We start from the raw sequence: 27,738 nt of genomic DNA, 5'->3' as shown, positions 1-27,738 counted from the left end.
CCAGATACATTTTCAATTTTTATTTCTTTTTTGGAGTTTATTTTCCAGTGTCATCCATAATTGTTTACTTTGTCATATTTGCATAATTCTTATAAGGCTATTAAGAGGGCCATTGCTATTGATTCAGACCAACCTGCATAGCAACTGGAAGACAAAAAGGGGCTGGACACTGACCCATTAGCAAGAATGAGCAACACAATGACATTTCATTGGCACAAAATGGTCTGCTTTTTTCCTTCCAAATATTATACTTTCATTTTTTTAATAAAGATGATTTCTGAATATCAAAAAGAAAAATGGAAAAAAGTATAAGCCATTTAGTGTAAGATTTTGAGACTTTGGGAACCTTAGGACTCCTACTGCACAAGTCCCTCTTAAAGTCTGAAAGTTTTAAAGGCTGCATGAAATAAGCTTCCCTGCCCATATCAGAAGAGTTAGGGAATATAGGAAGGAGACTGAGACCACTAAAATGCCTGCAACATAATGGCTACCCTAGGGAATGAGGCAAAGTACAGCTGGTTACCCATTTCCTATGAGTGAATTCGACTTCAATCAGAAGCATCATCTTTTAGAGGTATACAATATTTTGTCCCCAACCCCATTGCAAAGGCAACTATGAAACAGAGCAGCTTGATAAACCCAAGAAATAACTTTTGTAATGAAGTTAATCAAAAGTCACTTAAACCTGGATAATTACAGACCTGAAGAATTGTCAGGAGTACTTTTGTTATCCTTCAATGTGTGATTCTTTCTACATGCAAACAGGTTGACTACAGGTAATTTCATACAAATTCTGCAAAACTGTGGCAGACCAGGTAGAGGATGCCACAATAAACATGTTTCCCAATGGTTTTGGGATTCATAGGGGTCAATGAGAATCAAGACTCTTGTTTATTTGCAGAAATAATTTGAGGAACAGGAAATGTGTTGATATATTGGGGTTCAGAATCGGTGATCAGTCCACATCCAAAATTTGTCAGATGAGGGATAATAGTAAAGGGGGCCAGGAGGCTGGAACATAACTGTTGACTGGGACACATCTCAGAAACGTTTAGGTCCCCATGGAGATGATTTTGCAGCAGCCACTGGTGTGCCAAAGCTGGGGAATTCCTCAGAGCTGCTCACATCAGGGGCCTAATGCCAAAAAAAGTGTCAAATCCAAATACACACTTAGAATTCTGATCAGAATCGAATTTCATGCAAAGGAACACTTCATGACTGTCATTTCAAAATCACAAGCAGTAGGCGAGCACTAGTCAAGTTAAAAATTTAATATAAATTAAAACTACTGATTAATGAAATGTCACACGGAGATTCTGGCTTCTAAAATATTGCCCCTTTTTATACTAGCTAAGGGAGTTATGGCACTCAAGATACAGTGCAAGATTAGTTTACCTTTTCATTGCTAGTGGTCCAAGGAGCCTCCCTCACAACAAATCCCTTGGATGGGCCACGTTGTTCTTCCATGCTGCCAGCAGTGGAACCAGAAGGCTTCATATAGGCCATTTTGGCTTCATTATCAACAACATCAGCAATCTGAGAAACATTTTAAACATGACAAATTTACCTTTAAAAGTTGTCATTAATCATTTATTCTCACTTTTTCCAAAGTAGAGCAAAATCTTACATATTCTTCCTCTAGGTTTAGAAGGTGATCAATGGCTTCATCCACATGCTCTGGGCGGCCAGTCACGGTCACTAAATTTGGATCTGCAGCTCCACCCTGAGGGAAACGTACATCAACCTGGAAAGGCAAAAAGTATAGTTCCAATTGTTCGGTCCTATTCAAAAACAAAAAAAAACTATATACATATGAGTACATTGGCAAGCTATAAAAACAAAAGTGGAAAATCAAAACACTTAAAATCACAAGCTGTTTGTCAGATGACCTCAAATTAGAAGTGGTTAAAGACTAGCCACTTCTGTCATCTCACCTTAAACTCATCCATAATCTTGCGTATGCCCTTGCCGCGTGCTCCTATGATGCGAGCGTGGACTCTGCTGTCCAGGGTGATGTCCTCAGAGATCATTTCCTCAAGCTCATCTACTATAGCCTGAATGGAGTCACGTGCTGCCACTGCGTTCTGCTCGTAGCCAGTAATAGTAATCTGATCCTAGTAGATGAAATGAGAAACTCTTAAATCATCCACCAATGTCCACAAGTTCTTTTTGGTTTTTTACTGAACAATGCTTGTGAATCAATTGTGAATTTTCGCATTTATTTGTACCCCGAATTAAGATTGGTCTCGTCAACCATGCATATATTTAACTTCATAGCCACCTGTACACAAAACCAAAGCTAAAAGCTTTAATGCTTGCAATGCAGCAAAAGAATATTGTTAGTGTTTCCTAAAGAAATGAAAATCTAAATCAAAATACAGTTACCTGGTTCTCATCATTTTTCTCTGGAAACTGAATATTGACTTCATGCTCATTGCGGATTTGGGTTATTATGGCGCCCTTGCGTCCGATTATCTTAGGGTGATACTTGGGATCCACAGTGATGGTCAGCTTGAAACTCCTGAGAGCCTGTCAAGCAGAATTCTTTTTTTTTATAAATGCTAAGTGCAAAATGTATTCAATGGTCCCATTGCTAAATGAGAACTGCTGGCAAACTTGTGCAATCCTGGCTTCAAACTCACCCGATCCTCCTGTTCACCCTGTAGCTCTTTAACGCGCTCAAGGAGACCCTCTTTAGCACGGTCAAGGTGTGAGGCCAGACCGGTAATGGAGATAATGTCAGACTCCAAGTCAGGAGCAGGCACTTGAATATTAACCTGAAGTGAAAAGTTAAGGTTAAGTACAATGCATTTTTGTATTTACAGGTTTCTGCAGGTTCGAAGGAATTACATTTAAAACTTAAAAAGGACAAAAAGAAAAATTTAAAGATCACTTTCGCAATAAAAAAAAAAAAAACACATTAAATAATTAATTAGCAGGTAAATACAAAACCACTGAGGCTACTTGGATGACTCTGGACATGTTTTTTATATTTTATCGTGCATGTATGCAGTTTATTTTTTTAAATAAGAAAATATTAAAACTCTATATGAATTCATTAAGCATGCACGTAGCCTTATGTAGCCTATATTGTGACCCGTCTCTATAGTCACTAGCTTTCCAGCAAGATGTGAGGCAATAGACCAATGCTTTGGCAATGTCACTGCTTATGTCAAAAACTTAGTGGCAAAAATGTTTTTTTTTATCGGATTCCATTGTTGAAAAATTATTCACAGGGTTCTAGTTGACTGCTGTGGCATTAAGCCATCAACAGAGCTAACTGAACTGAGATAATTTAAACTCAAAGTTATAGCGAACATAACATTTGTTAATTAATTCCATTATAGTACTTGTATCGCTAAGAATATGTTTGTATTTGATGGTTTTGTCATACTTTTTTTTAATTTTTTATCATATAATCTGTCAAACAGAACAACAGTCAGCAAGCTTTCTGCCACCACTCATTGCGCATGCGCTGACATTTTTGTAAACAAGAGGATTGCTCTATAGACTTTATTCACGTTAGTGCAATGTTTGACTTTTAATGGGAATGGAAACGAGGCGAGGGATAGACTTGGTCTCTTCAATGGCACGCATGATATAAAGCTGTAAAAAGCTCCTAGATCCCATCTGATTTTCCACAACTCATGCTGTCTGGAGTTTGTCAACTGAGTGTCCTTGAAAATATATTTTTCCAATGTTTTGTCTGCAGAACGATCCAAAAACTTTTTAAAAATCACAGTACAGCCCATCGAAGACTGTTCACCTATCCCTCACAGTTTCGTTGTCAATCAATAAGGTCTAGCATGTGCTGAATAACATTTATATACATTGTTTTTTTTTTGCCAAATAACTTTAACAAATACTTAACAGAAATTTCATTTTTAAATGAAGTGCCCTTTAATCACTGCTCACTCTCGAGTCTGTATGAATTTTTCTCTGCCATGGAACAAAAAAAGATGTTGTTAAGCAAAACGTTTAGTCTAATTCACAGTCACTGGATCTTTTTTTTTTATCATTCAATGAAAGTGAATGGTGATTGAAATTCCCTAATATCTACTTTTTATATCCACTGAAATTAGAAAAGTCACAAAGGTTTGCAACAGCATGATGACAATTTTCATTTTTGTGTGAAATATCTCAAGTATACGTCAAAACTCGTAAGTTACCTTAAAAATGGCCATTTAAAGTTTGATTAAAATTATGAAAGAACTGTGCTGCATAATTAGTTATGATATATACTGAAAACAGATTATACTCCAAATATTAAATATGGTTTATATATTTTCAAATTATGTACATTATTAATTTTATAATTATGTAACACTATTATTGTTTTGTATATTATATATATTTTTTAAATTGACTGATTCCGATGATAGAGAAAATACCTGTATGTGTAAGATCTAGAGATGGAGATGAGAAATAACAGCTGAACTCTGTAGCAGAGTAGTTCTGTTAGCTTTATAATTATTGTCAAAGGTGATGTGAAATAAGGTAGTGCCACGATTTGAAAGGCATCAAAAGACGCTCCAACCTCAAGAACTTGCAAATTACAACATAGAAAGCTTTGTCGATTATAAGCAGGAGCGAGTGTTAGCGCATTGCTAGCTTACAGAAATGTAGAATGCCATTTGCATTCCTGATTAACGGGTTTATGAAGGTTTACACATGTATAACATTGTAAATTCAGTAAAAATGCACTTCCCTGCAAGCGCTCGCACTAAACTCGAGCATCAGCTGCTAAATGCATGAGTGAGGATTATGACTCGTTTTAAGCATCTCCTCCATTCATGCCTCAATTTAAGATCTCAGCTAATATCTTGTAATTTAAAATATTTAAGACTTTGTATGGCCTTAAATTTTAAAGAGTAAATTTAAGACTTAAGGCCCCGTGGGTACATTAACTAAAAAATATTAGAGGTCATTAGAAGTGGACCGAAGCATTTGTAAAAAAAAAAAATTTATGGATGATACAGATGAGAAAAATCACTGGTCCTCGAACAAGTTCAGGGGACATTTTTTTAAAGAATAAGCTAAAAGTTAAATTTCCAGCTTTATTTAAGCTCCTTCACATGCAAGCAGGCAATCCTCACAGCTCAAGACTTAATCGACGCAAATTATTTAAAAAATACCAAATATTGGCCTCTGTAATACAGCAGTCAACTACTAATTAACATATCTTTATTGCAATTCATAGACAAGTCCCCATGTAATTTTTCTGTAAACATATGCAATTATACGAATTTAAAGTGAGCATAAAAATTGTGCAGTTGTGTAATTTCCAATAAAATGAAGAAAAAAAAAAACAGAACCAACCTCAAACTCATCCATCATCTTGCGTATTCCGCTACCTTTTTGACCAATGATGTAGCGATGAAGCTCAAAAGGCACTTCCACTGCAATGGTCAAAGGAACCAAAGCCTAAAAAAGGACAAAAATTCAGCAGATAGCATTTGGCAAAAATGCACACAATATACACAGCTGAACTACATAAAGGTTTAGGAGTGTATGGAGTCGCACCTTCAGTGCCTCAACGGCAGCTTCACATCTCTCTTTGCGGCCAGAGAGCACAATGACGTCACACTTCTTTGGGGCTGAAGGGTCAGCAGGCTCCTTCAAATCTCCGTTGGCCTCTCCATTCTCCTGCACTGAAGCATCAGCAGAAGGAGCTGAATAAAACAAAAAGTCAAGGTCACTAATTTGATGATCCTTAAGAGGCTCACAGAAATTAAAAACCCACATGTCATCTGTTTAGAAGCTCTCCAGTAAAGGACATGGACAACTAAACTCTAAACATACTCTGGGTCAAAGTGTTTAAGTAGGGGCTAAACAAATGAAAAAAGACAAATAAAGCTACTATACTGTTTTCCACTCAACTTTTCACATTCTCTCCAATGTCCCAAGTAGACTTCTGGTTTTAAACGCAAAATGGTAAATATAAAAGGTTTTGCTTTGTTTTAAAAACTCTAGTGAAAAACAGACTTTTTCCACTCCTGACCCCATTATGATGCCTGAACTCTTGGTATAAGCAGATACCAATCTAAATCCGATAGTCTCCAGGATAATGTAACCGCAAAACGAACAGTATAAGTGAATCTCTCAAGTAGAAAACAGTTCTCTGCACTTTTTTTTTTTTTAAACTTGTGTCTGGACTTAAAATTATTCAGGTCACTTTCCTTGTAATAGCATACAAGTACGCTTTTTATTCACAATAATTTTTTGGAACCCAGTCAACTTATTGTTGCAATTTGATAAATTATATATTTTTTTTTATTAAAATATAAAAAATATTATTCAATAGTAATATAGATTCAGTCATGCCTTCTTAATTTTAAAAACCTCATGCTTTTATTTTGGGGAACACTCCAGAAGCCCTTTGAATGTGTGTAGTTTGTCATAAGCAAACTGAACTACGAGCATATACATAAGAGACATTCGTGTGTAGTGCTTACATATTGCACGCTGCTCTAAAAAAAATTAAAAAAAAAAGAACGAAAAAAAAAAGCACCGCATCACAAGCTCAGCTCTGTGCTCTAGGAGTGTATCAACAGAGCACAAACACTGAAACGTGCCGTGCAAGCATACTATACATTTACTTATTAAACGCAGCCTTTTGCGATTCACAAAGCTATCGTTTATCTTTGAGACACTGAATAAAATGCATAGGTCAAATAGACTACTTTAATAGTGCTTTATTGTCCTTTTGTCATTTTTGGAGCTTGACAGTAACGGCCATGCCTAACACAAGGTATCGGATTTGGACCGGGCTCGGACTGATGCCCGATCAAGTTGAAAACATCATTATCCAAGCAGTGCATTCCTATTAAAAGCAAAGCACAAATAATAATCTGTGGTACCTGACAGTATTTCACAGAGCTGAATTTGTACTGCACTAGAAATAATTAGAGTTCAGGTTTGACTGATCTGATCAGGGAATTTAATAAATATTGTCTTTATACACTCTTCCTTAATGTTGGGTGTAGAATGCAAACAATGAATGTTTTGGAACAAGCCATTTTTACAGCTGAAGTTACACTTTCTTTTTGGATTAGCAACGGAGCTTAGAAATTTCTTTGTTTTTGTAGTAGAATATATTTAGTTTTATTTCAAAATATCAAAAAGAATCATAGATTTTTCTATTATAAAACTCTTATAATAAATTATTGATAAAACACAAGTATTTACCTTGCTGTTCCTCTCTGTCTGGAAACTTGATTTGCACACTGTGGTCTTTAGTGATCTGTTGTATGCGTGAGCCCTTAGGCCCCATTATGGAGCGGTGAAACTTCTGAGGGATCACACACTCCATGATCACTTGAGCATCCTGCAGATTAAAAGTATCATGTAATCCATTAACTCCCTACAACAGCAGAATATTATGGAATGATATTAATCTCATTATTATTAATGAATGCACACACAATTATTCATGTACTAGATACATTTTGTGAATGTATTTTACTAACCACAAACAAATGCCATTTGATTTGAATCTGTGGAATTCGGGATTGAATGATTGTGCAGCGATTTGTACAAATACAGACATGTTTGCAAATAAACATGGTCTGTTCTACATTAATAAATCAAAAATTGCTCATGCAAAAATGAATCCGTGCATTTGTGGATCAGAAGACACGCGTGCACTTATTGACCTCTTGTTCGAATCGATCGTGTTCGGTTCATTTGGATTTTGAGACTTCCTTTTCGCAGTTTACAGCATTCCACCCACACACACACACACACACACACAACTAATGAACAAGCAAGTGCTATTCATTAACGTGAACACGATTCGTAAATGTGTGTCACTATACAATGAAACAAATGCTTTTCAACCGGTGTCTGTAGAATTAAGAATTACATAAATGTGCAGCAATTTGTACAAATAAAGTCATGTTTGTGAGTATAAATGTTCTGCTTTGTATTAAAGTGTGACAATTTCCGCGTGCAAAAAGGAATCCGTGCATTTCTGGATCAGGCGGCACGCGTGCATTTATTGATTCCTTGTTCGAGTCGATCCTGTTCGGTTCATTTGGATTTTGAGACTTGTTTTCCGCACTTTCAGCATTGAGGATCCACACGCAACTGAAAGGCAAGGCAGGCAGCTACCACTAGATGGCAGTCGCAGAGAATTACCGAGTTGGCCTGCCCTGGTTTGAGAACAGGTGATAATGGACATTTTGGCATTCTCCCGAAGAACCTTTAAAACATGGATAATACCATTTTAAACCAACAAGCTGGTTGGGCAAGTAACACTAATCTTTTTTTCTTTTATTGCATACTGAAAAGAAGAAAAAAAAAAAAGTAACTTCGTATAGACTAGCAAGTTAAAAACTATGTACATTTGATATATTTGACATATTAATTACATTTTATAAATATTCATTTGATGAGATATTAAAAAAATGTTGGCTCTTCATTATGTATGTTAGATTATTGTTTAGAGTGCGAGCTGATCAGGGAGGAGAGAATGTTGGCGTGGCTCGTCTGATGTTTTCTGTACGTGGAGAAACTGCAAGAAAAACAAAACTAAGGACAGTTGTGACAAATGTCAAAAGGTAGTGTGTGGGATCTACACATGGAAGGTAGAGAGTACATGTGTTGAGTAATCGATCCACAAGCGTCAGTGAATGATGTGTGGGGTTTGCCCCCAAAACAGCCAGATGCCTTGTTCAAGTGAGCCCACTTTTAGGAGAATTCATTCATAATGATTGTACAGCATACTATTTTCATTATAGTTTTACAGCATGATATTTTTGCTCACAGTAAAACAAATATTGCTTTCTAAATCAGTTTGTTTTCCCACAGTTTAGCAAATGTTCATATTCTTTATTAACTGTTTTGGCCATTTTGGGTTTGGCCTATACAGTGAGGAAAATAAGTATTTGAACACCCTGCTATTTTGCAAGTTCTCCCACTTAGAAATCATGGAGGGGTCTGAAATTGTCATCGTAGGTGCATGTCCACTGTGAGAGACATAATCAAAAAAAAAAAATCCAGAAATCACAATGTATGATTTTTTAACTATTTATTTGTATGATACAGCTGCAAATAAGTATTTGAACACCTGAGAAAATCAATGTTAATATTTGGTACAGTAGCCTTTGTTTGCAATTACAGAGGTCAAACGTTTCCTGTAGTTTTTCACCAGGTTTGCACACACTGCAGGAGGGATTTTGGCCCACTCCTCCACACAGATCTTCTCTAGATCAGTCAGGTTTCTGGGCTGTCGCTGAGAAACACGGAGTTTGAGCTCCCTCCAAAGATTCTCTATTGGGTTTAGGTCTGGAGACTGGCTAGGCCACGCCAGAACCTTGATATGCTTCTTACAGAGCCACTCCTTGGTTATCCTGGCTGTGTGCTTCGGGTCATTGTCATGTTGGAAGACCCAGCCTCGACCCATCTTCAATGCTCTAACTGAGGGAAGGAGGTTGTTCCCCAAAATCTCGCAATACATGGCCCCGGTCATCCTCTCCTTAATACAGTGCAGTCAGCCCTGTCCCATGTGCAGAAAAACACCCCCAAAGCATGATGCTACCACCCCCATGCTTCACAGTAGGGATGGTGTTCTTGGGATGGTACTCATCATTCTTCTTCCTCCAAACATGGTTTGTGGAATTATGACCAAAAAGTTCTATTTTGGTCTCATCTGACCACATGACTTTCTCCCATAACTCCTATGGATCATCCAAATGGTCATTGGCAAACTTAAGACGGGCCTTGACATGTGCTGGTTTAAGCAGGGGAACCTTCCGTGCCATGCATGATTTCAAACCATGACGTCTTAGTGTATTACCAACAGTAACCTTGGAAACGGTGGTCCCAGCTCTTTTCAGGTCATTGACCAGCTCCTCCCTTGTAGTTCTGGGCTGATTTCTCACCTTTCTTAGGATCATTGAGACCCCACGAGGTGAGATCTTGCATGGAGCCCCAGTCCGAGGGAGATTGACAGTCATGTTTAGCTTCTTCCATTTTCTAATTATTGCTCCAACAGTGGACCTTTTTTCACCAAGGTGCTTGGCAATTTCCCGTAGCACTTTCCAGCCTTGTGGAGGTGTACAATTTTGTCTCTAGTGTCTTTGGACAGCTCTTTGGTCTTGGCCATGTTAGTAGTTGGATTCTTACTGATTGTATGGGGTGGACAGGTGTCTTTATGCAACTAACGACCTCAAACACGTGCATCTAATTTAGGATAATAAATGGAGTGGAGGTGGACATTTTAAAGGCAGACTAACAGGTCTTTGAGGGTCAGAATTCTAGCTGATAGACAGGTGTTCAAATACTTATTTGCAGCTGTATCATACAAATAAATAGTTAAAAAATCATACATTGTGATTTCTGGATTTTTTTTTTTTAGATTATGTCTCTCACAGTGGACATGCACCTACGATGACAATTTCAGACCCCTCCATGATTTCCAAGTGGGAGAACTTGCAAAATTGCAGGGTGTTCAAATACTTATTTTCCTCACTGTATGTGTTTCATACATGTCTAAGGTTTTTACTATGCATTGAAATACACATTGGTGATGTTTTTATAAGCTATTGTATTGATTTGTTTTTATTTTACAAAGAAAATAATTTGATATAAATAAATCAAAGTTGCATCTGTAATCAGCTACAATAGCAAGTTCTGTGATTTTCGATGAACTAATACATTTTCACATTCATTAGAATTTAAATTTCGTGTCCTGGTGTTTATTATTAATATAACAGATTCATTTATTCATGGGTTTCGATTCCAGTGGTGGCTGCATAGGATTGTTTCTAATTCGTGTTGTCCAAACATTTCCAATAACTCCAGAGCGTTGTAAAGTCCAAAAGTCAACATGTTTTGAAAAAATATAGATTTAATAATTTCCCAAATTCACAACATGTTTTTATCTAACGAAATATTCCGCCTCAATCCATGTTTGCGTCATTGCCATCATTCATTTACTCAGAGACTGAGAGCATGGATGCGCATGAATTTATAGAGATATATTTTAAACTTGGCCTTCAAAGACATTACTGTCTATGACATCTGTAATACTGTCATGGCTGAGACACGCTTTGATCTTCCAAAGGACACTAATCAAGCAATAGACTTGTACTTGCATTTAACACGAGAACTACCGGAATTCTATAACTACTAGAATGGTCATAGTGGTCATTCTGACCGTTCATACTAGACTGTACCAAATGTCATGTCATATTTACATTCGAAACTTCTATTGAGGTTTTAGAATGAAGCTTCTAATGTCTGTCGTCATATTTTATGACGTCATCACCCTAAAAAATGTCAAAATCCTCAAACAAAATAGAATAATATGGATTAAATGGAGCACGGAGCGCCAAGCGAACGTAGATAGTCCAATATAATACAATCTTTTTTTGTAATATATAATAGTGCTAGACTATACAAAAAATATATGTATATTAGCTTCTAGACTGCCCCGGAAGGTGCATGCCTCGCTTTGTGTCCAGCAAGTTTTTTCACCACAGTGAAAATGTTTTTGAAAGTCTAAACGCCAACAAACATGGATTGAGGCGAATATTTCAGTTAGATAAAAACATGTTGTGAATTTGGGAAATTATTAAATCTATATTTTTTCAAAACATGTTGACTTTTGGACTTTACAACGCTCTGGAGTTATTGGAAATGTTTGGACAACACGAATTAGAAACAATCCTATGCAGCCACCACTGGAATCGAAACCCATGAATAAATGAATCTGTTATATTAATAATAAACACCAGGACACCGAAATTTAAATTCTAATGAATGTGAAAATGTATTAGTTCATCGAAAATCACAGAACTTGCTATTGTAGCTGATTACAGATGCAACTTTGATTTATTTATATTAAATTATTTTCTTTGTAAAATAAAAACAAATCAATACAATAGCTTATAAAAACATCACCAATGTGTATTTCAATGCATAGTAAAAACCTTAGACATGTATGAAACACATATAGGCCAAACCCAAAATGGCCAAAACAGTTAATAAAGAATATGAACATTTGCTAAACTGTGGGAAAACGAACTGATTTAGAAAGCAATATTTGTTTTACTGTGAGCAAAAATATCATGCTGTAAAACTATAATGAAAATAGTATGCTGTACAATCATTATGAATGAATTCTCCTAAAAGTGGGCTCACTTGAACAAGGCATCTGGCTGTTTTGGGGGCAAACCCCACACATCATTCACTGACGCTTGTGGATCGATTACTCAACACATGTACTCTCTACCTTCCATGTGTAGATCCCACACACTACCTTTTGACATTTGTCACAACTGTCCTTAGTTTTGTTTTTCTTGCAGTTTCTCCACGTACAGAATACATCAGACGAGCCACGCCAACATTCTCTCCTCCCTGATCAGCTCGCACTCTAAACAATAATCTAACATACATAATGAAGAGCCAACATTTTTTTTGTTAATATCTCAAATGAATATTTATAAAATGTAATTAATATGTCAAATATATCAAATGTACATAGTTTTTAACTTGCTAGTCTATACGAAGTTACTTTTTTTTTTTCTTCTTTTCAGTATGCAATAAAAGAAAAAAAGATTAGTGTTACTTGCCCAACCAGCTTGTTGGTTTAAAATGGTATTATCCATGTTTTAAAGGTTCTTCGGGAGAATGCCAAAATGTCCATTATCACCTGTTCTCAAACCAGGGCAGGCCAACTCGGTAATTCTCTGCGACTGCCATCTAGTGGTAGCTGCCTGCCTTGCCTTTCAGTTGCGTGTGGATCCTCAATGCTGAAAGTGCGGAAAACAAGTCTCAAAATCCAAATGAACCGAACAGGATCGACTCGAACAAGGAATCAATAAATGCACGCGTGTCGCCTAATCCAGAAATGCACGGATTCCTTTTTGCACGCGGAAATTGTCACACTTTAATACAAAGCAGAACATTTATACTCACAAACATGACTTTATTTGTACAAATTGCTGCACATTTATGTAATTCTTAATTCTACAGACACCGGTTGAAAAGCATTTGTTTCATTGTATAGTGACACACATTTACGAATCGTGTTCACGTTAATGAATAGCACTGGCTTGTTCGTTAGTTGTGTGTGTGTATGTGTGGGTGGAATGCTGTAAACTGCGAAAAGGAAGTCTCAAAATGTCTTCTGATCCACAAATGCACGGATTCATTTTTGCATGAGCAATTTTTGATTTATTAATGTAGAACAGACCATGTTTATTTGCAAACATGTCTGTATTTGTACAAATCGCTGCACAATCATTCAATCCCGAATTCCACAGATTCAAATCAAATGGCATTTGTTTGTGGTTAGTAAAATACATTCACAAAATGTATCTAGTACATGAATAATTGTGTGTGCATTCATTAATAATAATGAGATTAATATCATTCCATAGAATATCTACAGTTGTCTGACAAAAGCACTGTGTTAATGAATTTCAGATTCAGTAAGATACACACCAAGTCTTCAATCAACTCCAGAATACGTTTCTTAGCAGCCTCCACACAATCTTTGGCTCCTTTAAGGGTGACTTTATCACTCTGTGTGCCAGTTCGGGGGAAACTGACAATAATGCCACCATACTCATCTGCAATGTCCCTCAGGACTTGCCCACGTCGTGCCACAAAGAACCGATGGTGCTTGGGATCGACAATCATAAAATCCTCTACAATGTTATCCTGAAATTGAAAAAAAAATATATATATACACACATTAATATTTATGCAAATGTAACATTCAGAGCATTAGAGAATACTTAAAACTGTTGGGAAAATAAAACCAGTGAAAAAGGAAAATTTCCCATCAACTTCAAATAATGCTCAAGTCAAACATGGACTTGCCAAGCTCTTAATGAGTGCCTCCAACTCCTTTTGTGCATCAGCAACAGCTTCCTCTGTACCAATGACCATGATCAGCTCCTGATCCTTATCCTCAGCAGTAGGGAAGATGATCCTGGCACCTGTGCTGTCCCGCACCTTCCGGATATTTCCACCTCCCTTGCCAATAAGGAACTTGTGGTATTCAGGTTTGGCACGAAGCTCAACTGTGTGGCTTTTAGTTTGCTATTATAAAACAACCACAGAGAATGTTATTTTTTTTTTTTTTATTAGCTATAAATTGAAAAGCCCAAAAGAAGATTAAACCGTATAATTGGTCATTTTAGCAAAACATTAGCTTCACCAGCTTTTAACTTTTGGTTAATATTCAAGTTCAAATTCTATTCCATGCATTACCCAGCAAAATTATCCATGAAACCTTTCCCTTAAAACCTACCTTCTCTTCTGCCAGGGACAGCAGCTGCTTCTTTGCTTTCTCTACCTCCTCTGCGGAGCCTCTGATTGTCACCGCATCAATGCCAGAGCCCTCTGTTGGGAAATGGATGTGCACGCCACCACACTCTTCCATGATGGAACGCACAAATCGCCCCTTCGAGCCAATTAGAGAGTTGTGCAGTTTTGAGGGGATGGAAACCTCTACCTCTGTAATGTTTGCCTGCACAAACATTTGAGAATAATGAATACATTCCATTCCATCCACATACAGTGGGTACGGAAAGTATTCAGACCCCCTTAAATGTTTCACTCTTTGTTATATTGCAGCCATTTGCTAAAATCATTTAAGTTCATTTTTTTTCCTCATTATTGTACACACAGCACCCTATATTGACAGAAAAACACAGAATTGTTGACATTTTTGCACATTTATTAAAAAATAAAAACTGAAATATCACATGGTCCTAAGTATTCAGACCCTTTGTTCAGTATTTAGTAGAAGCACCCTTTTGATCTAATACAGCCATGAGTCTTTTTGGGAAAGATGCAACAAGTTTTTCACATCTGGATTTGGGTATCCTCTGCCATTCCTCCTTGCAGATCCTCTCCAGTTCTGTCAGGTTGGATGGTAAACGTTGGTGGACAGCCATTTTCAGTTCTCTCCAGAGATGCTCAATTGGGTTTAAGTCAGGGCTCTTGCTGGGCCATTCAAGAACAGTCACGGAGTTGTTGTGAAGCCACTCCTTCAGTTATTTTAGCGGTGTGCTTCGGGTCATTGTCTTGTTGGAAGGTGAACCTTCAGCCCAGTCTGAGGTCCAGAGCACTCTGGAGAAGGTTTTCGTCCAGGATATCCCTGTACTTGGCCGCATTCATCTTTCCCTCGATTGCAACCAGTCGTCCTGTCCCTGCAGCTGAAAAACACCCCCACAGCATGATGCTGCCACCACCATGCTTCACTGTTGAGACTGTATTGGAAAGGTGAGGAGCCTGGTTTTCTCCACACATACCGCTTAGAATTAAGGCCAAAAAGTTCTATCCTGGTCTCATCAGACCAGAAAATCTTATTTATCACCATCTTTGAGTCCTTCAGGTGTTTTTTAGCAAACTCCATGCGGGCTTTCATGTGTCTTGCACTGAGGAGAGGCTTCCGTCGGGCCACTCTGCCATAAAGCCTGACTGGTGGATGGCTGCAGTGATGGTTGACTTACTACAACTTTCTCCCATCTCCCGACTGCATCTCTGGAGCTCAGCCACAGTGATCTTTGGGTTCTTCTTTACCTCTCTCACCAAGGCTCTTCTCCCCCGATAGCTCAGTTTGGCCGGACGGCCAGCTCTAGGAAGGGTTCTGGTCATCCCAAACGTCTTCCATTTAAGGATTATGGAGGCCACTGTGCTCTTATGAACCTTAAGGGCAGCAGAAATGTTTTTGTAACCTTGGCCAGATCTGTGCCTTGCCACAATTCTGTCTCTGAGCTCTCAGGCAGTTCCTTTGACCTCATGATTCTCATTTGCTCTGACATGCACTGTGAGCTGTAAGGTCTTATATAGACAGGTGTGTGGCTTTCCTAATCAAGTCCAATCAGTATAATCAAACACAGCTGGACTCAATTGAAGGTGTAGAACCATCTCAAGGATGATCAGAAGAAATGGACAGCACCTGAGTTAAATATATGAGTGTCACAGCAAAGGGTCTGAATACTTAGGACCATGTGATATTTCAGTTTTTATTTTTTAATAAATGTGCAAAAATGTCAACAATTCTGTGTTTTTCTGTCAATATGGGGTGCTGTGTGTACAATAATGAGGGAAAAAAATGAACTTAAATGATTTTAGCAAATGGCTGCAATATAACAAAGAGTGAAAAATTTAAGGGGGTCTGAATACTTTCCGTACCCACTGTATATCAAAACTAAGAACAGAGCAACTGGAATATGCAGTTTATATTGCATTGTGTCTACAGAGGAGATCGAATGCTAAAACAAAAACCATACCAGTTCTTTCTGAATGGCGAGGATCCTAATTTTTGCTGCCTCACAGTTTGCCTTCTTCCCAGTGATGATAATCATTTCAGAGTTGCTGTTTTCTGCAGGCAGGTCAATCTTAGTGTTAGTCTCTTCCCTGATCTGGGGAGAAAAACAAAACAGCAAGTTAGTAAAAGGGGTGAGCGTGGATGAACCCATAAGAGTTCTAAGACTAGCTACGCACCTTCTTTATATTTGCCCCTCCTTTGCCAATTATGTTTTTGTGGAATTGCTTGAAAATGGGCACAGAGACTGAATGGCTGTTCTCCACCTGAAAAGAGGGCATCCTGTTAATGGTCCTAAGCTACATACCCAAGGTTCTTTCTAATGAGTGTAATTAGTATTATAACAAATTTATTACAGTTAAAGTGAAAAAGTCTGGGGCAGTTTAGGAAATACAATACTACAGCATTATTTTTCAATGACAATGTTATCTACAGATTGGTACTCTGCTTGGCTTGCTCTAATATTCAGGAAGATAGATAATTCAGTAATGTATAAAAGGTGTGTACCATTTCAGCCACCATTTTCTGCATGAACTTTGAGCATTTCTCCACTTCTGTGCGAGGCCCACGCAGCTGTACAATGTCACTTTTCTGCGCTGGGTCAGGGAAGTTGATGATAACCTGCAAAATTTTTTGCAACAATAGATAATCGTCAGTCTATACATTCACTGCATGCGTGTGAACACAGTATTGGGAAAATATATCATGCCGTTTTAACACTTCCTACCTCAGGGAACTTATCCCGAACTTCTTTTATTTTCTCCCCTTTTTGTCCAATGATGGCTCTATGAAAACGCTGTTCAATGATCATGTCCTTTGTACGCTCATTCTCCTGTTGAAACCATGACATACTTAGTGACCTTCAGCAATGAGTTGCCAAGCAACTTCAAATAATCCAAAGGATTTAATACTCCAAGGCTGTAAAGCTTAAGGTTAATTTTCCACCCCAAACCAAACATAATAGCACCAGACTCATCTTATGAATTAAAGCAAGACAAATTTACTGTAGCCAGAAACCACATAAGAGAATGCATCGTACATAACCATTTTGAGTATGAAACATCATAAGTGGTAAACCATAACAAATAACATTAAGACAGCAATGCAGTAAACAAGAGTCCTCTTTTTAATTTACAAATCAATCCAACTTGCCATGCGTGACGCTAGCTCGAGCAGCTCCTTCTTGGCATCCTGAACGCCCTGGGGGTCACCCTCAATACGGATCAGGTTACTTTTTTCATTATCAGGTGGAATGCGGACTGACACTTTGTGCAGCTCCTTGATGCGGTTAACTAGACATGGAGACAAACACACATGGTCAATATGAAGGACACAAGAGTATGCTTCGATAATAGCTGCTGTAAACAACTTAAAAAAAACAACACTGACTGTTTGCACCGCCTTTCCCAATCAAGTGTCGGTGGAACTTGGGGTCCACACTAATCTCAGTGTAGTCCATTCGGCTAACCTATGATAAAGCATACATGACAATCAACTAGACGGAGAGGTGAGAGATGGCGTTTCTTTTATATGTTAGGACACACTGAAGCCAATGTATGCTACACAAGTAAAGGGAAGCTTATTTTTGGTTTTCATATGCTAGGGCACTCAGACATGCTTTGTTCTTACCAGATCTGTGACGATGACTTCAATCTGGCCCTGTACAATCTGTACATCTTTGGTGGGTCCTTCCAGCGTGATCTTGTCCTCTCCCTCAGTGAACTCAATGTGCACCTGTTAATAATAATGTAATTTCACTGGCCTCATCTTTACAATACACAGCTCTACAAAAAGTCATTCATATGAAACGCATCAACGCATTTGACAACTGTTGAGTATTCCTTTTTGGTTGAGACGTGTGCCAGATTCTGGAAACACCATTCCTGAATGATGCAATCACTGTCACTATGATGGGTGACTCTGGTAAACTGCATAAACATGCAAAAAAGGAACATGTGTGGATTGATGCTAAGACAACAGAAAAATTGGGCAAGCCCTGTGATATGATTATTGAAAGTAGACTGGCCTTAGGCATTTGCTGGGTGATCTTTGCCAGATTCTGTCCTTTCTTGCCAATAATGAAGCGATGAAGCCAAGAGGGAGCCGAGACTGAAGAAACTGTGTAGCTGTTGGCCTGTGCAGTGAAAATAAGGGTTGGAATAATTTAAAAGGTCAAAAAGGCCAAATTTAAAATATTTCTGCAGTAATGTTTCAATACACACCCTATATAAAATTTAAAAGAAAAGGAATCAAAGACCTTATTCTTGTACATGAACGGCAAGAAAATGAGGTTGTTTACCTTAGCATACACTTCAGTCAGTGCCTGACCCAACCGGTCTGGCTCCCCACGCAGGATTACAGTTTCTGAACTGCTGTCGAGGGGTGGGATCTCGACCGAGACGCCAGTCCTGTCCAAGATCTCTTGCAGGGTGTTTCCCTTAGGCCCAATCACATACTTGTGCTGTGATTTCTTCACCTCCACTGCAATAGTTGTTGCATTCTTCTTCTGCAATGCAGCAAAACACCACAATTAAAACCTTCTAAAGCAGGGTTTGGCAACTTTATGACGTGGAGTGCCATTTTTTATTTTCCTGGTCAATGACTGTGCCAACACAAGCAAATTTGCTTAATCATGAAATTGTGTGGAATCTTAAATATTTCTTATATAAATGTCATTCCAATCGCTAGCACGCAAGCAACAGCAAGAGAGGAGCAGGCCATATTATTTATATGTTTTTCCACACCTGCATTCCAATCTACATCTTGATGCAATTCTTCCTCGTTTTCAATCGGCTGAATGGGAGGCTAAACACCATTAAAGTGTGATGACTCCCGCTGCGCATGCAAGCCATTCACGAATCACAAGCAGATCAACTATATAGCCATTTTTAGTGATTCGAAACTGTAAAATTCTAAAATATTTCCAGGTTTAATTTATATTTTGATTAGACTTGAAAAGATTTTTGAACCCTACGCACGATGTTTGTTTATGTTTTCTCTTTTAAACGTTTAACGTAATTTTGAATTTGGCCATGGTTTAAGGAGGGTATACCTGTATGCTGGGTTGGAAATCAAGGAATAAGTGTGGCATTTTCCTTATTACATCACGAGTTGTTCTGAAAGCAAAAAGAATCAAATGAAACACTGAATGTAGGCTGTCATCCATGCCTCGTAACCGAAGCAAAGCGGGCGCGTTTACTCGCGCAATTAACCGAAAGTGAAGCGTGAATGGCTTGCACGCACTGCACGAGTATGTTGGGTATATACTGCAGTCAAATCACATTTTTCTTTTGTGTCTCCATTCAGCTCATGAAAACACTCTGCATAATCATGAAGGATTAGATCAAGATGTAGACTGGAATGCAGGTGCGGACTTTATATAAATAAAATAGTCTATTCTAGTCTAGTCATCACCATTGCTAGTGATAATCCCTCCATAGGTTGCTGACCACTGTTCTAAAGAAAATAAATACACTCTGCTATCAGTCTCTTTGAGGGCTATTAAAACTGGATTATTGGAATTCTTTAAAATTCAGTCAATTGGGTTTCATAAGCATACTATTTTATTGGAAAATTCATTAAAAAGCTATTAATTATGCTAAAGAGCGCCATTTCTGCTCACCTTCTCCTCATAAATCTTCTTGATCTTGACAATTGCCAAGGCCACCTGCTCTTTCTCCCCAGTGATGACAATCTCAGTTTTGTTCACACTGGGTGGTGGGACATTAATACGGGCACCCGTCTCCTGCATCAACTCCCCCACCAGCTTGTTGTAAGCTCCAGTGAGGAAGGGGTGGAATACCTTTTCAATGTTCAGTCTCTCCACTGCCCGCTTATCCTGCATTTAATTATTTCAATCATTGTTGTCTAGGTAGTTTATTACAAACAGCTGATATACATATATTTTGACCAATATCTGATGAATATGTAACTGTTTGATTAACAGAATACGCAGCAGCTGCTAACAACTAAACAAATTATGTAAAACAAAGGCTTGAAGTGGTATATGTTCCCCGACCTGTTCAGCAGAGATAAGCAGGATCTCATGCTTGGCCTTCTCCAAGCCTTCCTTGGTTCCAGAGATCTTGATGAGGTTACTGGGGTCTTCGGGTCTAGGGATCTGGATCTTGGTGGCAGTCTTCAGCTCGAGCTCCTGCAGCTTCTCCCCACTCTTGCCGATGACAAAGCGATGATGTTCTTTGGGGATGGCCACAGTAGCTGAAGCCTGTAGTCAATTACACACATTAGTATTTCCAAAACAATGAATCTAAACAAGCTACATTTAATATCATTAATAGGAATCTTACACTAATATTGACAACATTTACACCAGAGAAAGGCTTACTGCGGAAAAAAGTAGCATTCTAATTTATGCACAGTAAAAGCAGCATACTCCCGAATACATGCGGCTCGGTCAGAAACACTCGTAATTTCCCTTCAACGCTTGCGTAAATAATCTTTTCGCAGAAGAACTCACTATTTTAGACCCCATTGCTTCGCTTCATTTCCAGATATTCCAGAGTTATTGCGGTGTTTCTTAACTTTATATCGCGACCTACAGCTGAATTGTCAAATTCTTTCCACTTTGTTGACTATGTTGGGCTCCATCCTATGAAGCATGTTATCCAGGCTGTTCATGCACAGGCACACTTCAAAAACCTGTTACAATGCTGCTTGTGATTTTACATGGCCACATAAGCTGCGTTTTCCAGAAGAAACCTGGGTGTGTTTAAGGGCTCTCTCTTAATACCTTGAACGGCATAAGGAAATCAACATTTCATGGTTACATGACGTTTCAGAACGCTGCTTACTGCAGAAACCCTGGAATAAACTGTTTTCTTAAGTGCATGTAAACGTGGCCATTGCGTTTAACCCCACTAGCTTAAATAAGACATGATACCTGAGTCTGCAGTCGGGACACAATCTCTTTGCGGGCTTTCATGACAGCGTCATGTTTCCCAGACACCATTATGGAGAGGCCTTGGTCTTTGGCCATGGAAAGTTCCAGGTGGGCTCCAGTCTTGTGCATGATGTCAAGACAAACTTTAGCCTGGTCTCCTTCTCCAAACTGGTTCATGTCCTTGTACTTGCGCTCTTCCAGAGGTACATGGAAAACCTGTAGGTATAAGTCAAATCAGAAAATTCAGTCAGATCTACTTAACAAGAGTTAATTTGTCTTTAGCCCGGTTCATACTGCCAGCAACAAAACAACCTGAATTCATTCATTTTCAATAACAACTCACAACGTATGGTGACACAAGAGACCGTTGACATAATTGAGAAAAGTTTAACAATGCAAAAGAGAAGTGACTTTCAGTAGCCAATTCCAGTGAAGACAGTAGAGCTCACGTCATCCATCTTCTGCAAGATACCTGATTTGAGTGCAGGCAAGACAGAGATCTTACTGTTATTGTGAGAGATTTCACTGTTCTATACAAATTTGCCTGTAACGACATACAAGGATAACAAAGAAATTGTGGAAAAACATGATGGAAATTGTCAGCATTCTGAATGACTTTGATACACTGATATGGATTTGAGCAATGCTGCAGTTTATTAAAAACATTGTTCACTGCAGAATGTCCCTTTTTAGCAGCAAGAAAGTGGATTCCTTGTCAAATTAGAAAGCCATCTTATTTCTACCCGCGATACATCTCATTTGCCATTTATTTATTTAGTTTTAATGCCATGTCAGCAACCAGGCTATTCACTAGGCAAACAAAGGTTCATCAATAAAAAATTTAATAGGACACTTAATTTATAAATCTGTAAAACCTGTTCAGATGTTACATATACATATATATAATTCTCTGTATAAAAGCATTGTCTGATGGTTCCAAAAGTTTTACTGTTCAGTAAAATGTGCTTGATGGTCATAGGGGTTTCATCTCCTTTGTAATGAAGACTTTCAAAAGCCATGGCCAGCTACGCGGTCCACCAATAATGTTAAAACAACCAGCAGTAGTAATGCTTCCTAGCAACCAACAGCACAGAAAATGGCAACATGCAGCAACAAAGTCGCTGGCCGTGTGAACAGAACTTTACATTGTCCAGGTAGGATTGCAGTTGTATCTAGTTTTATCGCTCTACCTGGGTGATAATTGATGACTTAAGGGGTTTGAGCCTTGCGGTCCAGGCATTTCCAGCCTCCTGAACACCCTCTGGAGATGAAGGCTTTTCGGGCAGAGGGGGAAAGGCATCCTTGTAGGTGGGGAGGGTGTCCTCCTCTTCTGTATTGCTAGGGCCTGAGACAGCAGCTATCAGGAACAGAGAGATTTAGGACACATTTACATCTGGCCAGGAATGACATGGCGGCTTCACTTTGCCTGATAACAGATACCAACATGTCAAAACGCCCTGGACCACCACTCACCTTTGACCTGCTCTGGCAGAAGGCCACTGCGATGCTCATTAAAGCTTTCTTGCGTAAGTACAGCGACTGAGCTCATGGTTGAAATCCCACGTTTACACGGAGTCCGAGTGTGCCACTAAGAAAAGAGCTCAGGTGAATATTAGAGATCAATGTAATCCTGAAGATAGAGGCCAATCAGCAAAATTATCACCAAGACACAAATAAATACACTCCAGCACTTAAGGTTTAAACGGTTCATCAAGAAAGTTGGAGCTAAAAGTCTTTTCAGGACAGAAGACCAACAAAAAGACATCAATATTCAGGCCAAAAGTTATTTCTAGAATCAGGGATGCAACTCCTGAATTGTGAAAACTGTGCGAGTCACAGCAGGTGTTCCAGATCTTTAATTTCTGTTGATTTGATTGCATTTAAAGCTTTTTATTGCTTTTTTTTAAAGTGTAAGCTTAAACATTTCAAGTGATTTTAATAAGGAAAATGTAGAAAATTCAAACATTTTGGGCAAATTAGCTTTCGAAAAGGTGACTTTAGCTGAAAGGCAAGTAGTTTTCTTCCCTGATTCTGGAAAATAACTTGTGGCCTGATCAAAATTTTAAACTGTACCACATTATCAGCAGGAGCCATTTTAAATGGCCTAAGGATGGATTCATGTTGATGAAGGACAAAATTGTCCATCTGTTACCTTAGTCAAGGGCTAATTCTAAGCCATGGAGTTAGATGATTGAGCTCTCAAGCTAAGAGGATTTCCCTACCAACCCTTATATGCTGCAGAGTAAATGTAGAGCAGCAAAAATAATTTCCTGAATCTCTCCTTTGTAAATGAAAGTCCCACAAGGAATGCTCTCATTTAATTGAAAACATGTACACCACACCTCAGTGAAATCATATCTACTGGCACAATGACAGCTAAAGTAAAGTTGCATACTCCAAGCAGGACTATGGCAAAGTAAAAAAAACAAAAAACAAGTACATAAAAGACAGAGGCTACTATTACACCCATGCAGCCTTGAATTCTAAAAGATCACTTGTATTTGCTGCTGAAATTCCAGCCGAGTGACATGTACAATTCTCTAAGCTCTTCAATACTAATACAAAGTAGCATTAAGTAAAATGGTGTGCAAACTAATGCTGTCAAATGGGAGACCATCAGTCCAGTTTGAGGGGACCGTTACGAGTAGGGTTGCAGCGGTATGCCGGTTTCACGGTATGAAAATTGACGGTTTGCTTATCTACGGTACTGAGAGAAAAAAATGCAACTGGATGGAGAATCTCACCTGCGCATCTCCTTTCCTCCTCAACTGCCTGTCAGATTCGTCAATTTGCGCCACACACAAACATGCAGAGGAGAAAAATTTCAGAGAAGCGAGGCGAGGGGGTCTGACATAAGCGAGTGTGTGTGAATTAAAGCAGTGTTTCTCAACGGGTGGGTCGTGACCCAAAAGTGGGTCACAAGTCTATTCAGACTGGGTCATGGACATCAGGGAAAGTATGCCATGGTTCTCCCATTGAAGATATTTCAGCGGCCTCTGAAAGGACTGCCGAGGCCGATTTCAGCTAAATAATCTCGCAATCTGCTAAAGGCTTCTCACCTGCATTTTCGCACGAGTGTAAGGGAACCAGCATGCTATCATAATCTGCTCTTCTCTCCGGCAGGCACGTGCAACAACTAGGCTTCCCTCAATATTGAGGAGCGCAGACCTCAAAACTCATGCGAGTAATTTCAATTCTAGTGAGACTTTTCTAGTTTAAAGCATTATGGAGGAAGTCAAGTCGAACCTCTCAAACAGTAGGCAGCCCTGACATGCCAAAGAGCACTGAGGAGGAAAAAAGCAACACGGTGCGCAATATTTCATTATTCATCATCACCTTTACAAAATTTATTATTTTACATGAGTAAAAGTAACTTATGTTATACAATATGACAATGTTATTGTTTCTTATGAAATAATCTAAAAAGGTAGAATCTATTAGACCTCATTTTATATCAACAGTGGTAGCTGTAGTTAAAGTATCAAGATGTGTTTCAGCTAGTATTTGTTTTTTCATAAATACTAGAATTTTGTATTATTATTACTATTATATAAGACTAGCTACACTGACCCAAGGAGTCTTTCCTCTTGTGTAATATGAGCGGTCTGTTTGAATGTCAAACAAGGCATCATGGCAACTTGGGAAAAAAAACCAGAATAATAATGGGCTCATAAGTAAATTCGCTCTTCAATTTTTAAAAGGTAGCTTTTTTTTATGACATCAACAACTAAAATAATGTCACTTGATGCATGTCCTTGTACTTAAACCATGAACAAAACTATTCAACAAAAGGAAATGCCACTTGATTTCCAATGTAAAATCTGGGTCCTGAAGCAAAACCAGATGAGAACCACTAAGTTAAATGTACAGATAGGAGCAGTCTGGCTGTGCTGTCGTGCACCTACGAAATGTTAATTGTTAATAACCATAGTACATAACTTCAAAAGCTCACATAGCTGATGATATTTTTCATTTAGTAATTAATTTAACATGCTTTAGTTATATAACATGTTGAAGTTACATGCCATTTTTATAAGGTTTATAACTCAGTTTATTATTATAATTATATTAGCTTTCTTATTTTCAAAAGGGAGACTTTTTTTTTTTTTACACATCCATTTAAAATAATTGTTTCAAGTTTCAATTATAATAAAGCATTTGTTGAACCAAAAAAAAACCTTCCATATTCACTCCTTTAAAAAGGTCATTGTAACTGATGATGATAATAATAAATAATAATAATAATAATTATTATTATTATTATTATGTAATACCATAACATTTTCTTAAAATGGTTGTCGTTGCAACACTAGTTATGAGAGATCACCACAACAGTTTGAGATGGTGGTAATCTACAGATTGTGTATCTTGGGGTAATTAGATAATCACTCATGTTAACATGTATGACATTCCCTCCAGTTTGCTCTGAATTTGCCCACCACCCAACCCCCCAAATGCAAACTCTGAATGCTTCAACACAAAATAAGGCGGTTTTAATGTGCTTGTCTGCACAGCCACCCCTGCAGGGGCCTCTTCGTCTACAGGCCTTCTAAAGATTCAGACCCAGAGGCAAACACTCAGGAGACATATACATGTAGCTTCTCAAGGCAGATCAAAAGACCATGTACCACACTAGGAATCACAATAATTCAACATTGAGCATGTCAATCCACAGACAGAACACCACAAAAATCCTTCAGCTGCTCAGAAGAATGTTTTTAATAACAAAATGAATCATATGACCACTCATAAGTTTTTCTCTTCTTAAATTATCCACACAGGGTAAACAACTTGTGCCCTGTGGCTAATAGACAAGATAAACAAGCAGCGAATCCCCAGTTCAAACATGCTGCATGTAAGGCCATCATTGGATCTGTTAGCAATTTCATTTTCTAGCTGAAACAATGTGGTTAATCTTACCAGCTAAATGGTCAGTTACCAGTTAATCCGTCCTGTAAAGCTGCCCGTTCGTGTCAGCCTGCCAGCTTTTGCCTAAAAAATAATAATAAAATAATAAGGGTAATGGGGGAGAAGAGAAGAGAGAGAGCCTGTCACTATCAGTCACCAAATGACAGTTTTACAAGACCTAGGTACACGTGGCATGATTTGTTTGCGTTTTCATTGGCATTGCAAATGTCGCCCTCTACTCCTTAAGAGGATTTAAATCCTTGCAAATGTGCCTTTTGGAATAAAGTTGGAAATGGGTACCAAAAACCTGAACAAGCAAGTGTAGTCAACAACTTGTTAATCATCTCGTTTACACTGGTTTCAAAAGATTAAAATGATCGAGACATGGTTAAAGATGGCTTGTATATTTTCGTCGATTCATAATGATCAATACTGACAAATGGGTAAGATGCTCTCTATAATAAATCACTGGGTTTCTAGTGTGTTGCTTTGGCCCTGCAGCAGCTCTCACGTCTCGCTAACGTGGCCGTTCCTGCGTATGTCAGATCTGTTGGGGTTTAAACATGGCGGATTCAAATTGGCTCTCACAATGACAAGTCGCAATTGGGAACAAAGGTACAAATTCATTAATTTAATTGAAAACAAATTTGTCAGTAAAAGAGCAGTGAAGATTAAAACCCTTCGTCTCTCAGTAAATAGCAGCGCTACGTCAACACATGACACACCATGCTAACGGCTAACCTAAAAGAATAGGAAAGACGGAATTCACATCCTTAACGCTTGGTAATTTCATCACTATTAATCTAGAATTATTTTAATCTAAATAATGTACAGGTACATTTTCAATCGAAATAATTATCTTTGTTTTTGGAAAAACGGCAGTTGTTCGGGTTTGTGGAGATGAAAAACTTGTCCTGACTAGGAACCAACTCCAGTAAACTTTGAGCTGCGCGTGCGCGATAGTGACACGTAGGCCAGCTAGTGCAAGAGCTAGCACACACAGGATTAGGAAAACTTTATACTCTTATTTACCAATTATAAGCCTACTACTACGTGTATGTCAAGGACTAATACATGTGCATTTAAAACATAACCTCATCCGGTCACCGGATGAGTGTTTGAGACACATTCAGCATGAGTTACTTTCCACACAAAGTCCACGTAAGCATAAGAGCAAAGGGTGAAACAGTGGGGAGAAACTGACATGGAGTCGAGCCAGAGCACATTTTCACGCCAGAACAGTCTTCGAACGATGTACGCGTATAAAAACTAAAAAAGTGATATTACTGCTTCTCTAATGTTTAATACATGAATACTGATTTGTGAAACGAAGAATGACTTACTTGTGTTTGTGTTCCTGTCTGCCCTGTATGGTGCAGAAGCTCGTAGTGAAACTCCACTGGCGAAAGGGAGGAGCAGCAGCCTGTGAAATATATAGCTCAGCCGTCCTCCAATCACATTCACTCACGTCACACTCTCCTCACTGATCGTGTCTCTCCGTCTGGAGAAGAAACTAAAATGTTACACATGCAGAAGCATTGTATTGTTCAGTTTTCTATATCAATAAGGCCGATTTCTACTTCATTCTGTAGATGTTTGATGCTTTTGAAACACAAGTAAAATATGGTTAAAAACGTAT

At 38.4% G+C, this 27,738-nt stretch overlaps 1 protein-coding gene across 1 annotated transcript; it reads right to left on the bottom strand.

The window, feature by feature from the left end:
• hdlbpa (high density lipoprotein binding protein a) lies at positions 1 to 27,531 on the bottom strand. The gene is made up of 28 exons (XM_052131177.1): positions 27,443 to 27,531; positions 26,112 to 26,183; positions 22,665 to 22,779; positions 22,382 to 22,548; positions 21,192 to 21,407; positions 20,310 to 20,516; positions 19,914 to 20,129; positions 18,591 to 18,797; positions 18,318 to 18,425; positions 17,921 to 18,025; positions 17,681 to 17,759; positions 17,444 to 17,583; positions 17,019 to 17,123; positions 16,799 to 16,912; positions 16,471 to 16,557; positions 16,257 to 16,388; positions 14,267 to 14,485; positions 13,834 to 14,055; positions 13,453 to 13,671; positions 7,189 to 7,327; positions 5,524 to 5,672; positions 5,320 to 5,424; positions 2,643 to 2,777; positions 2,386 to 2,529; positions 1,935 to 2,114; positions 1,628 to 1,744; positions 1,396 to 1,536; positions 1 to 1,134 (listed from the first exon to the last, which is right to left on the bottom strand). Exons 3-28 carry the CDS (start codon positions 22,738 to 22,740, stop codon positions 1,042 to 1,044), a joined length of 3,822 nt encoding a protein of 1,273 aa, XP_051987137.1. The 5' UTR covers positions 22,741 to 22,779; positions 26,112 to 26,183; positions 27,443 to 27,531; the 3' UTR covers positions 1 to 1,041.
• Between the last annotated feature and the right edge of the window lie 207 nt (positions 27,532 to 27,738).

This window comes from Xyrauchen texanus, chromosome 7, assembly GCF_025860055.1.
Source record: "Xyrauchen texanus isolate HMW12.3.18 chromosome 7, RBS_HiC_50CHRs, whole genome shotgun sequence".
NCBI lineage: Eukaryota > Metazoa > Chordata > Actinopteri > Cypriniformes > Catostomidae > Xyrauchen > Xyrauchen texanus.
The sequence above is the reverse complement of the archived record's forward strand: the minus strand, read 5'-3'. Positions and strand labels throughout refer to the sequence as shown.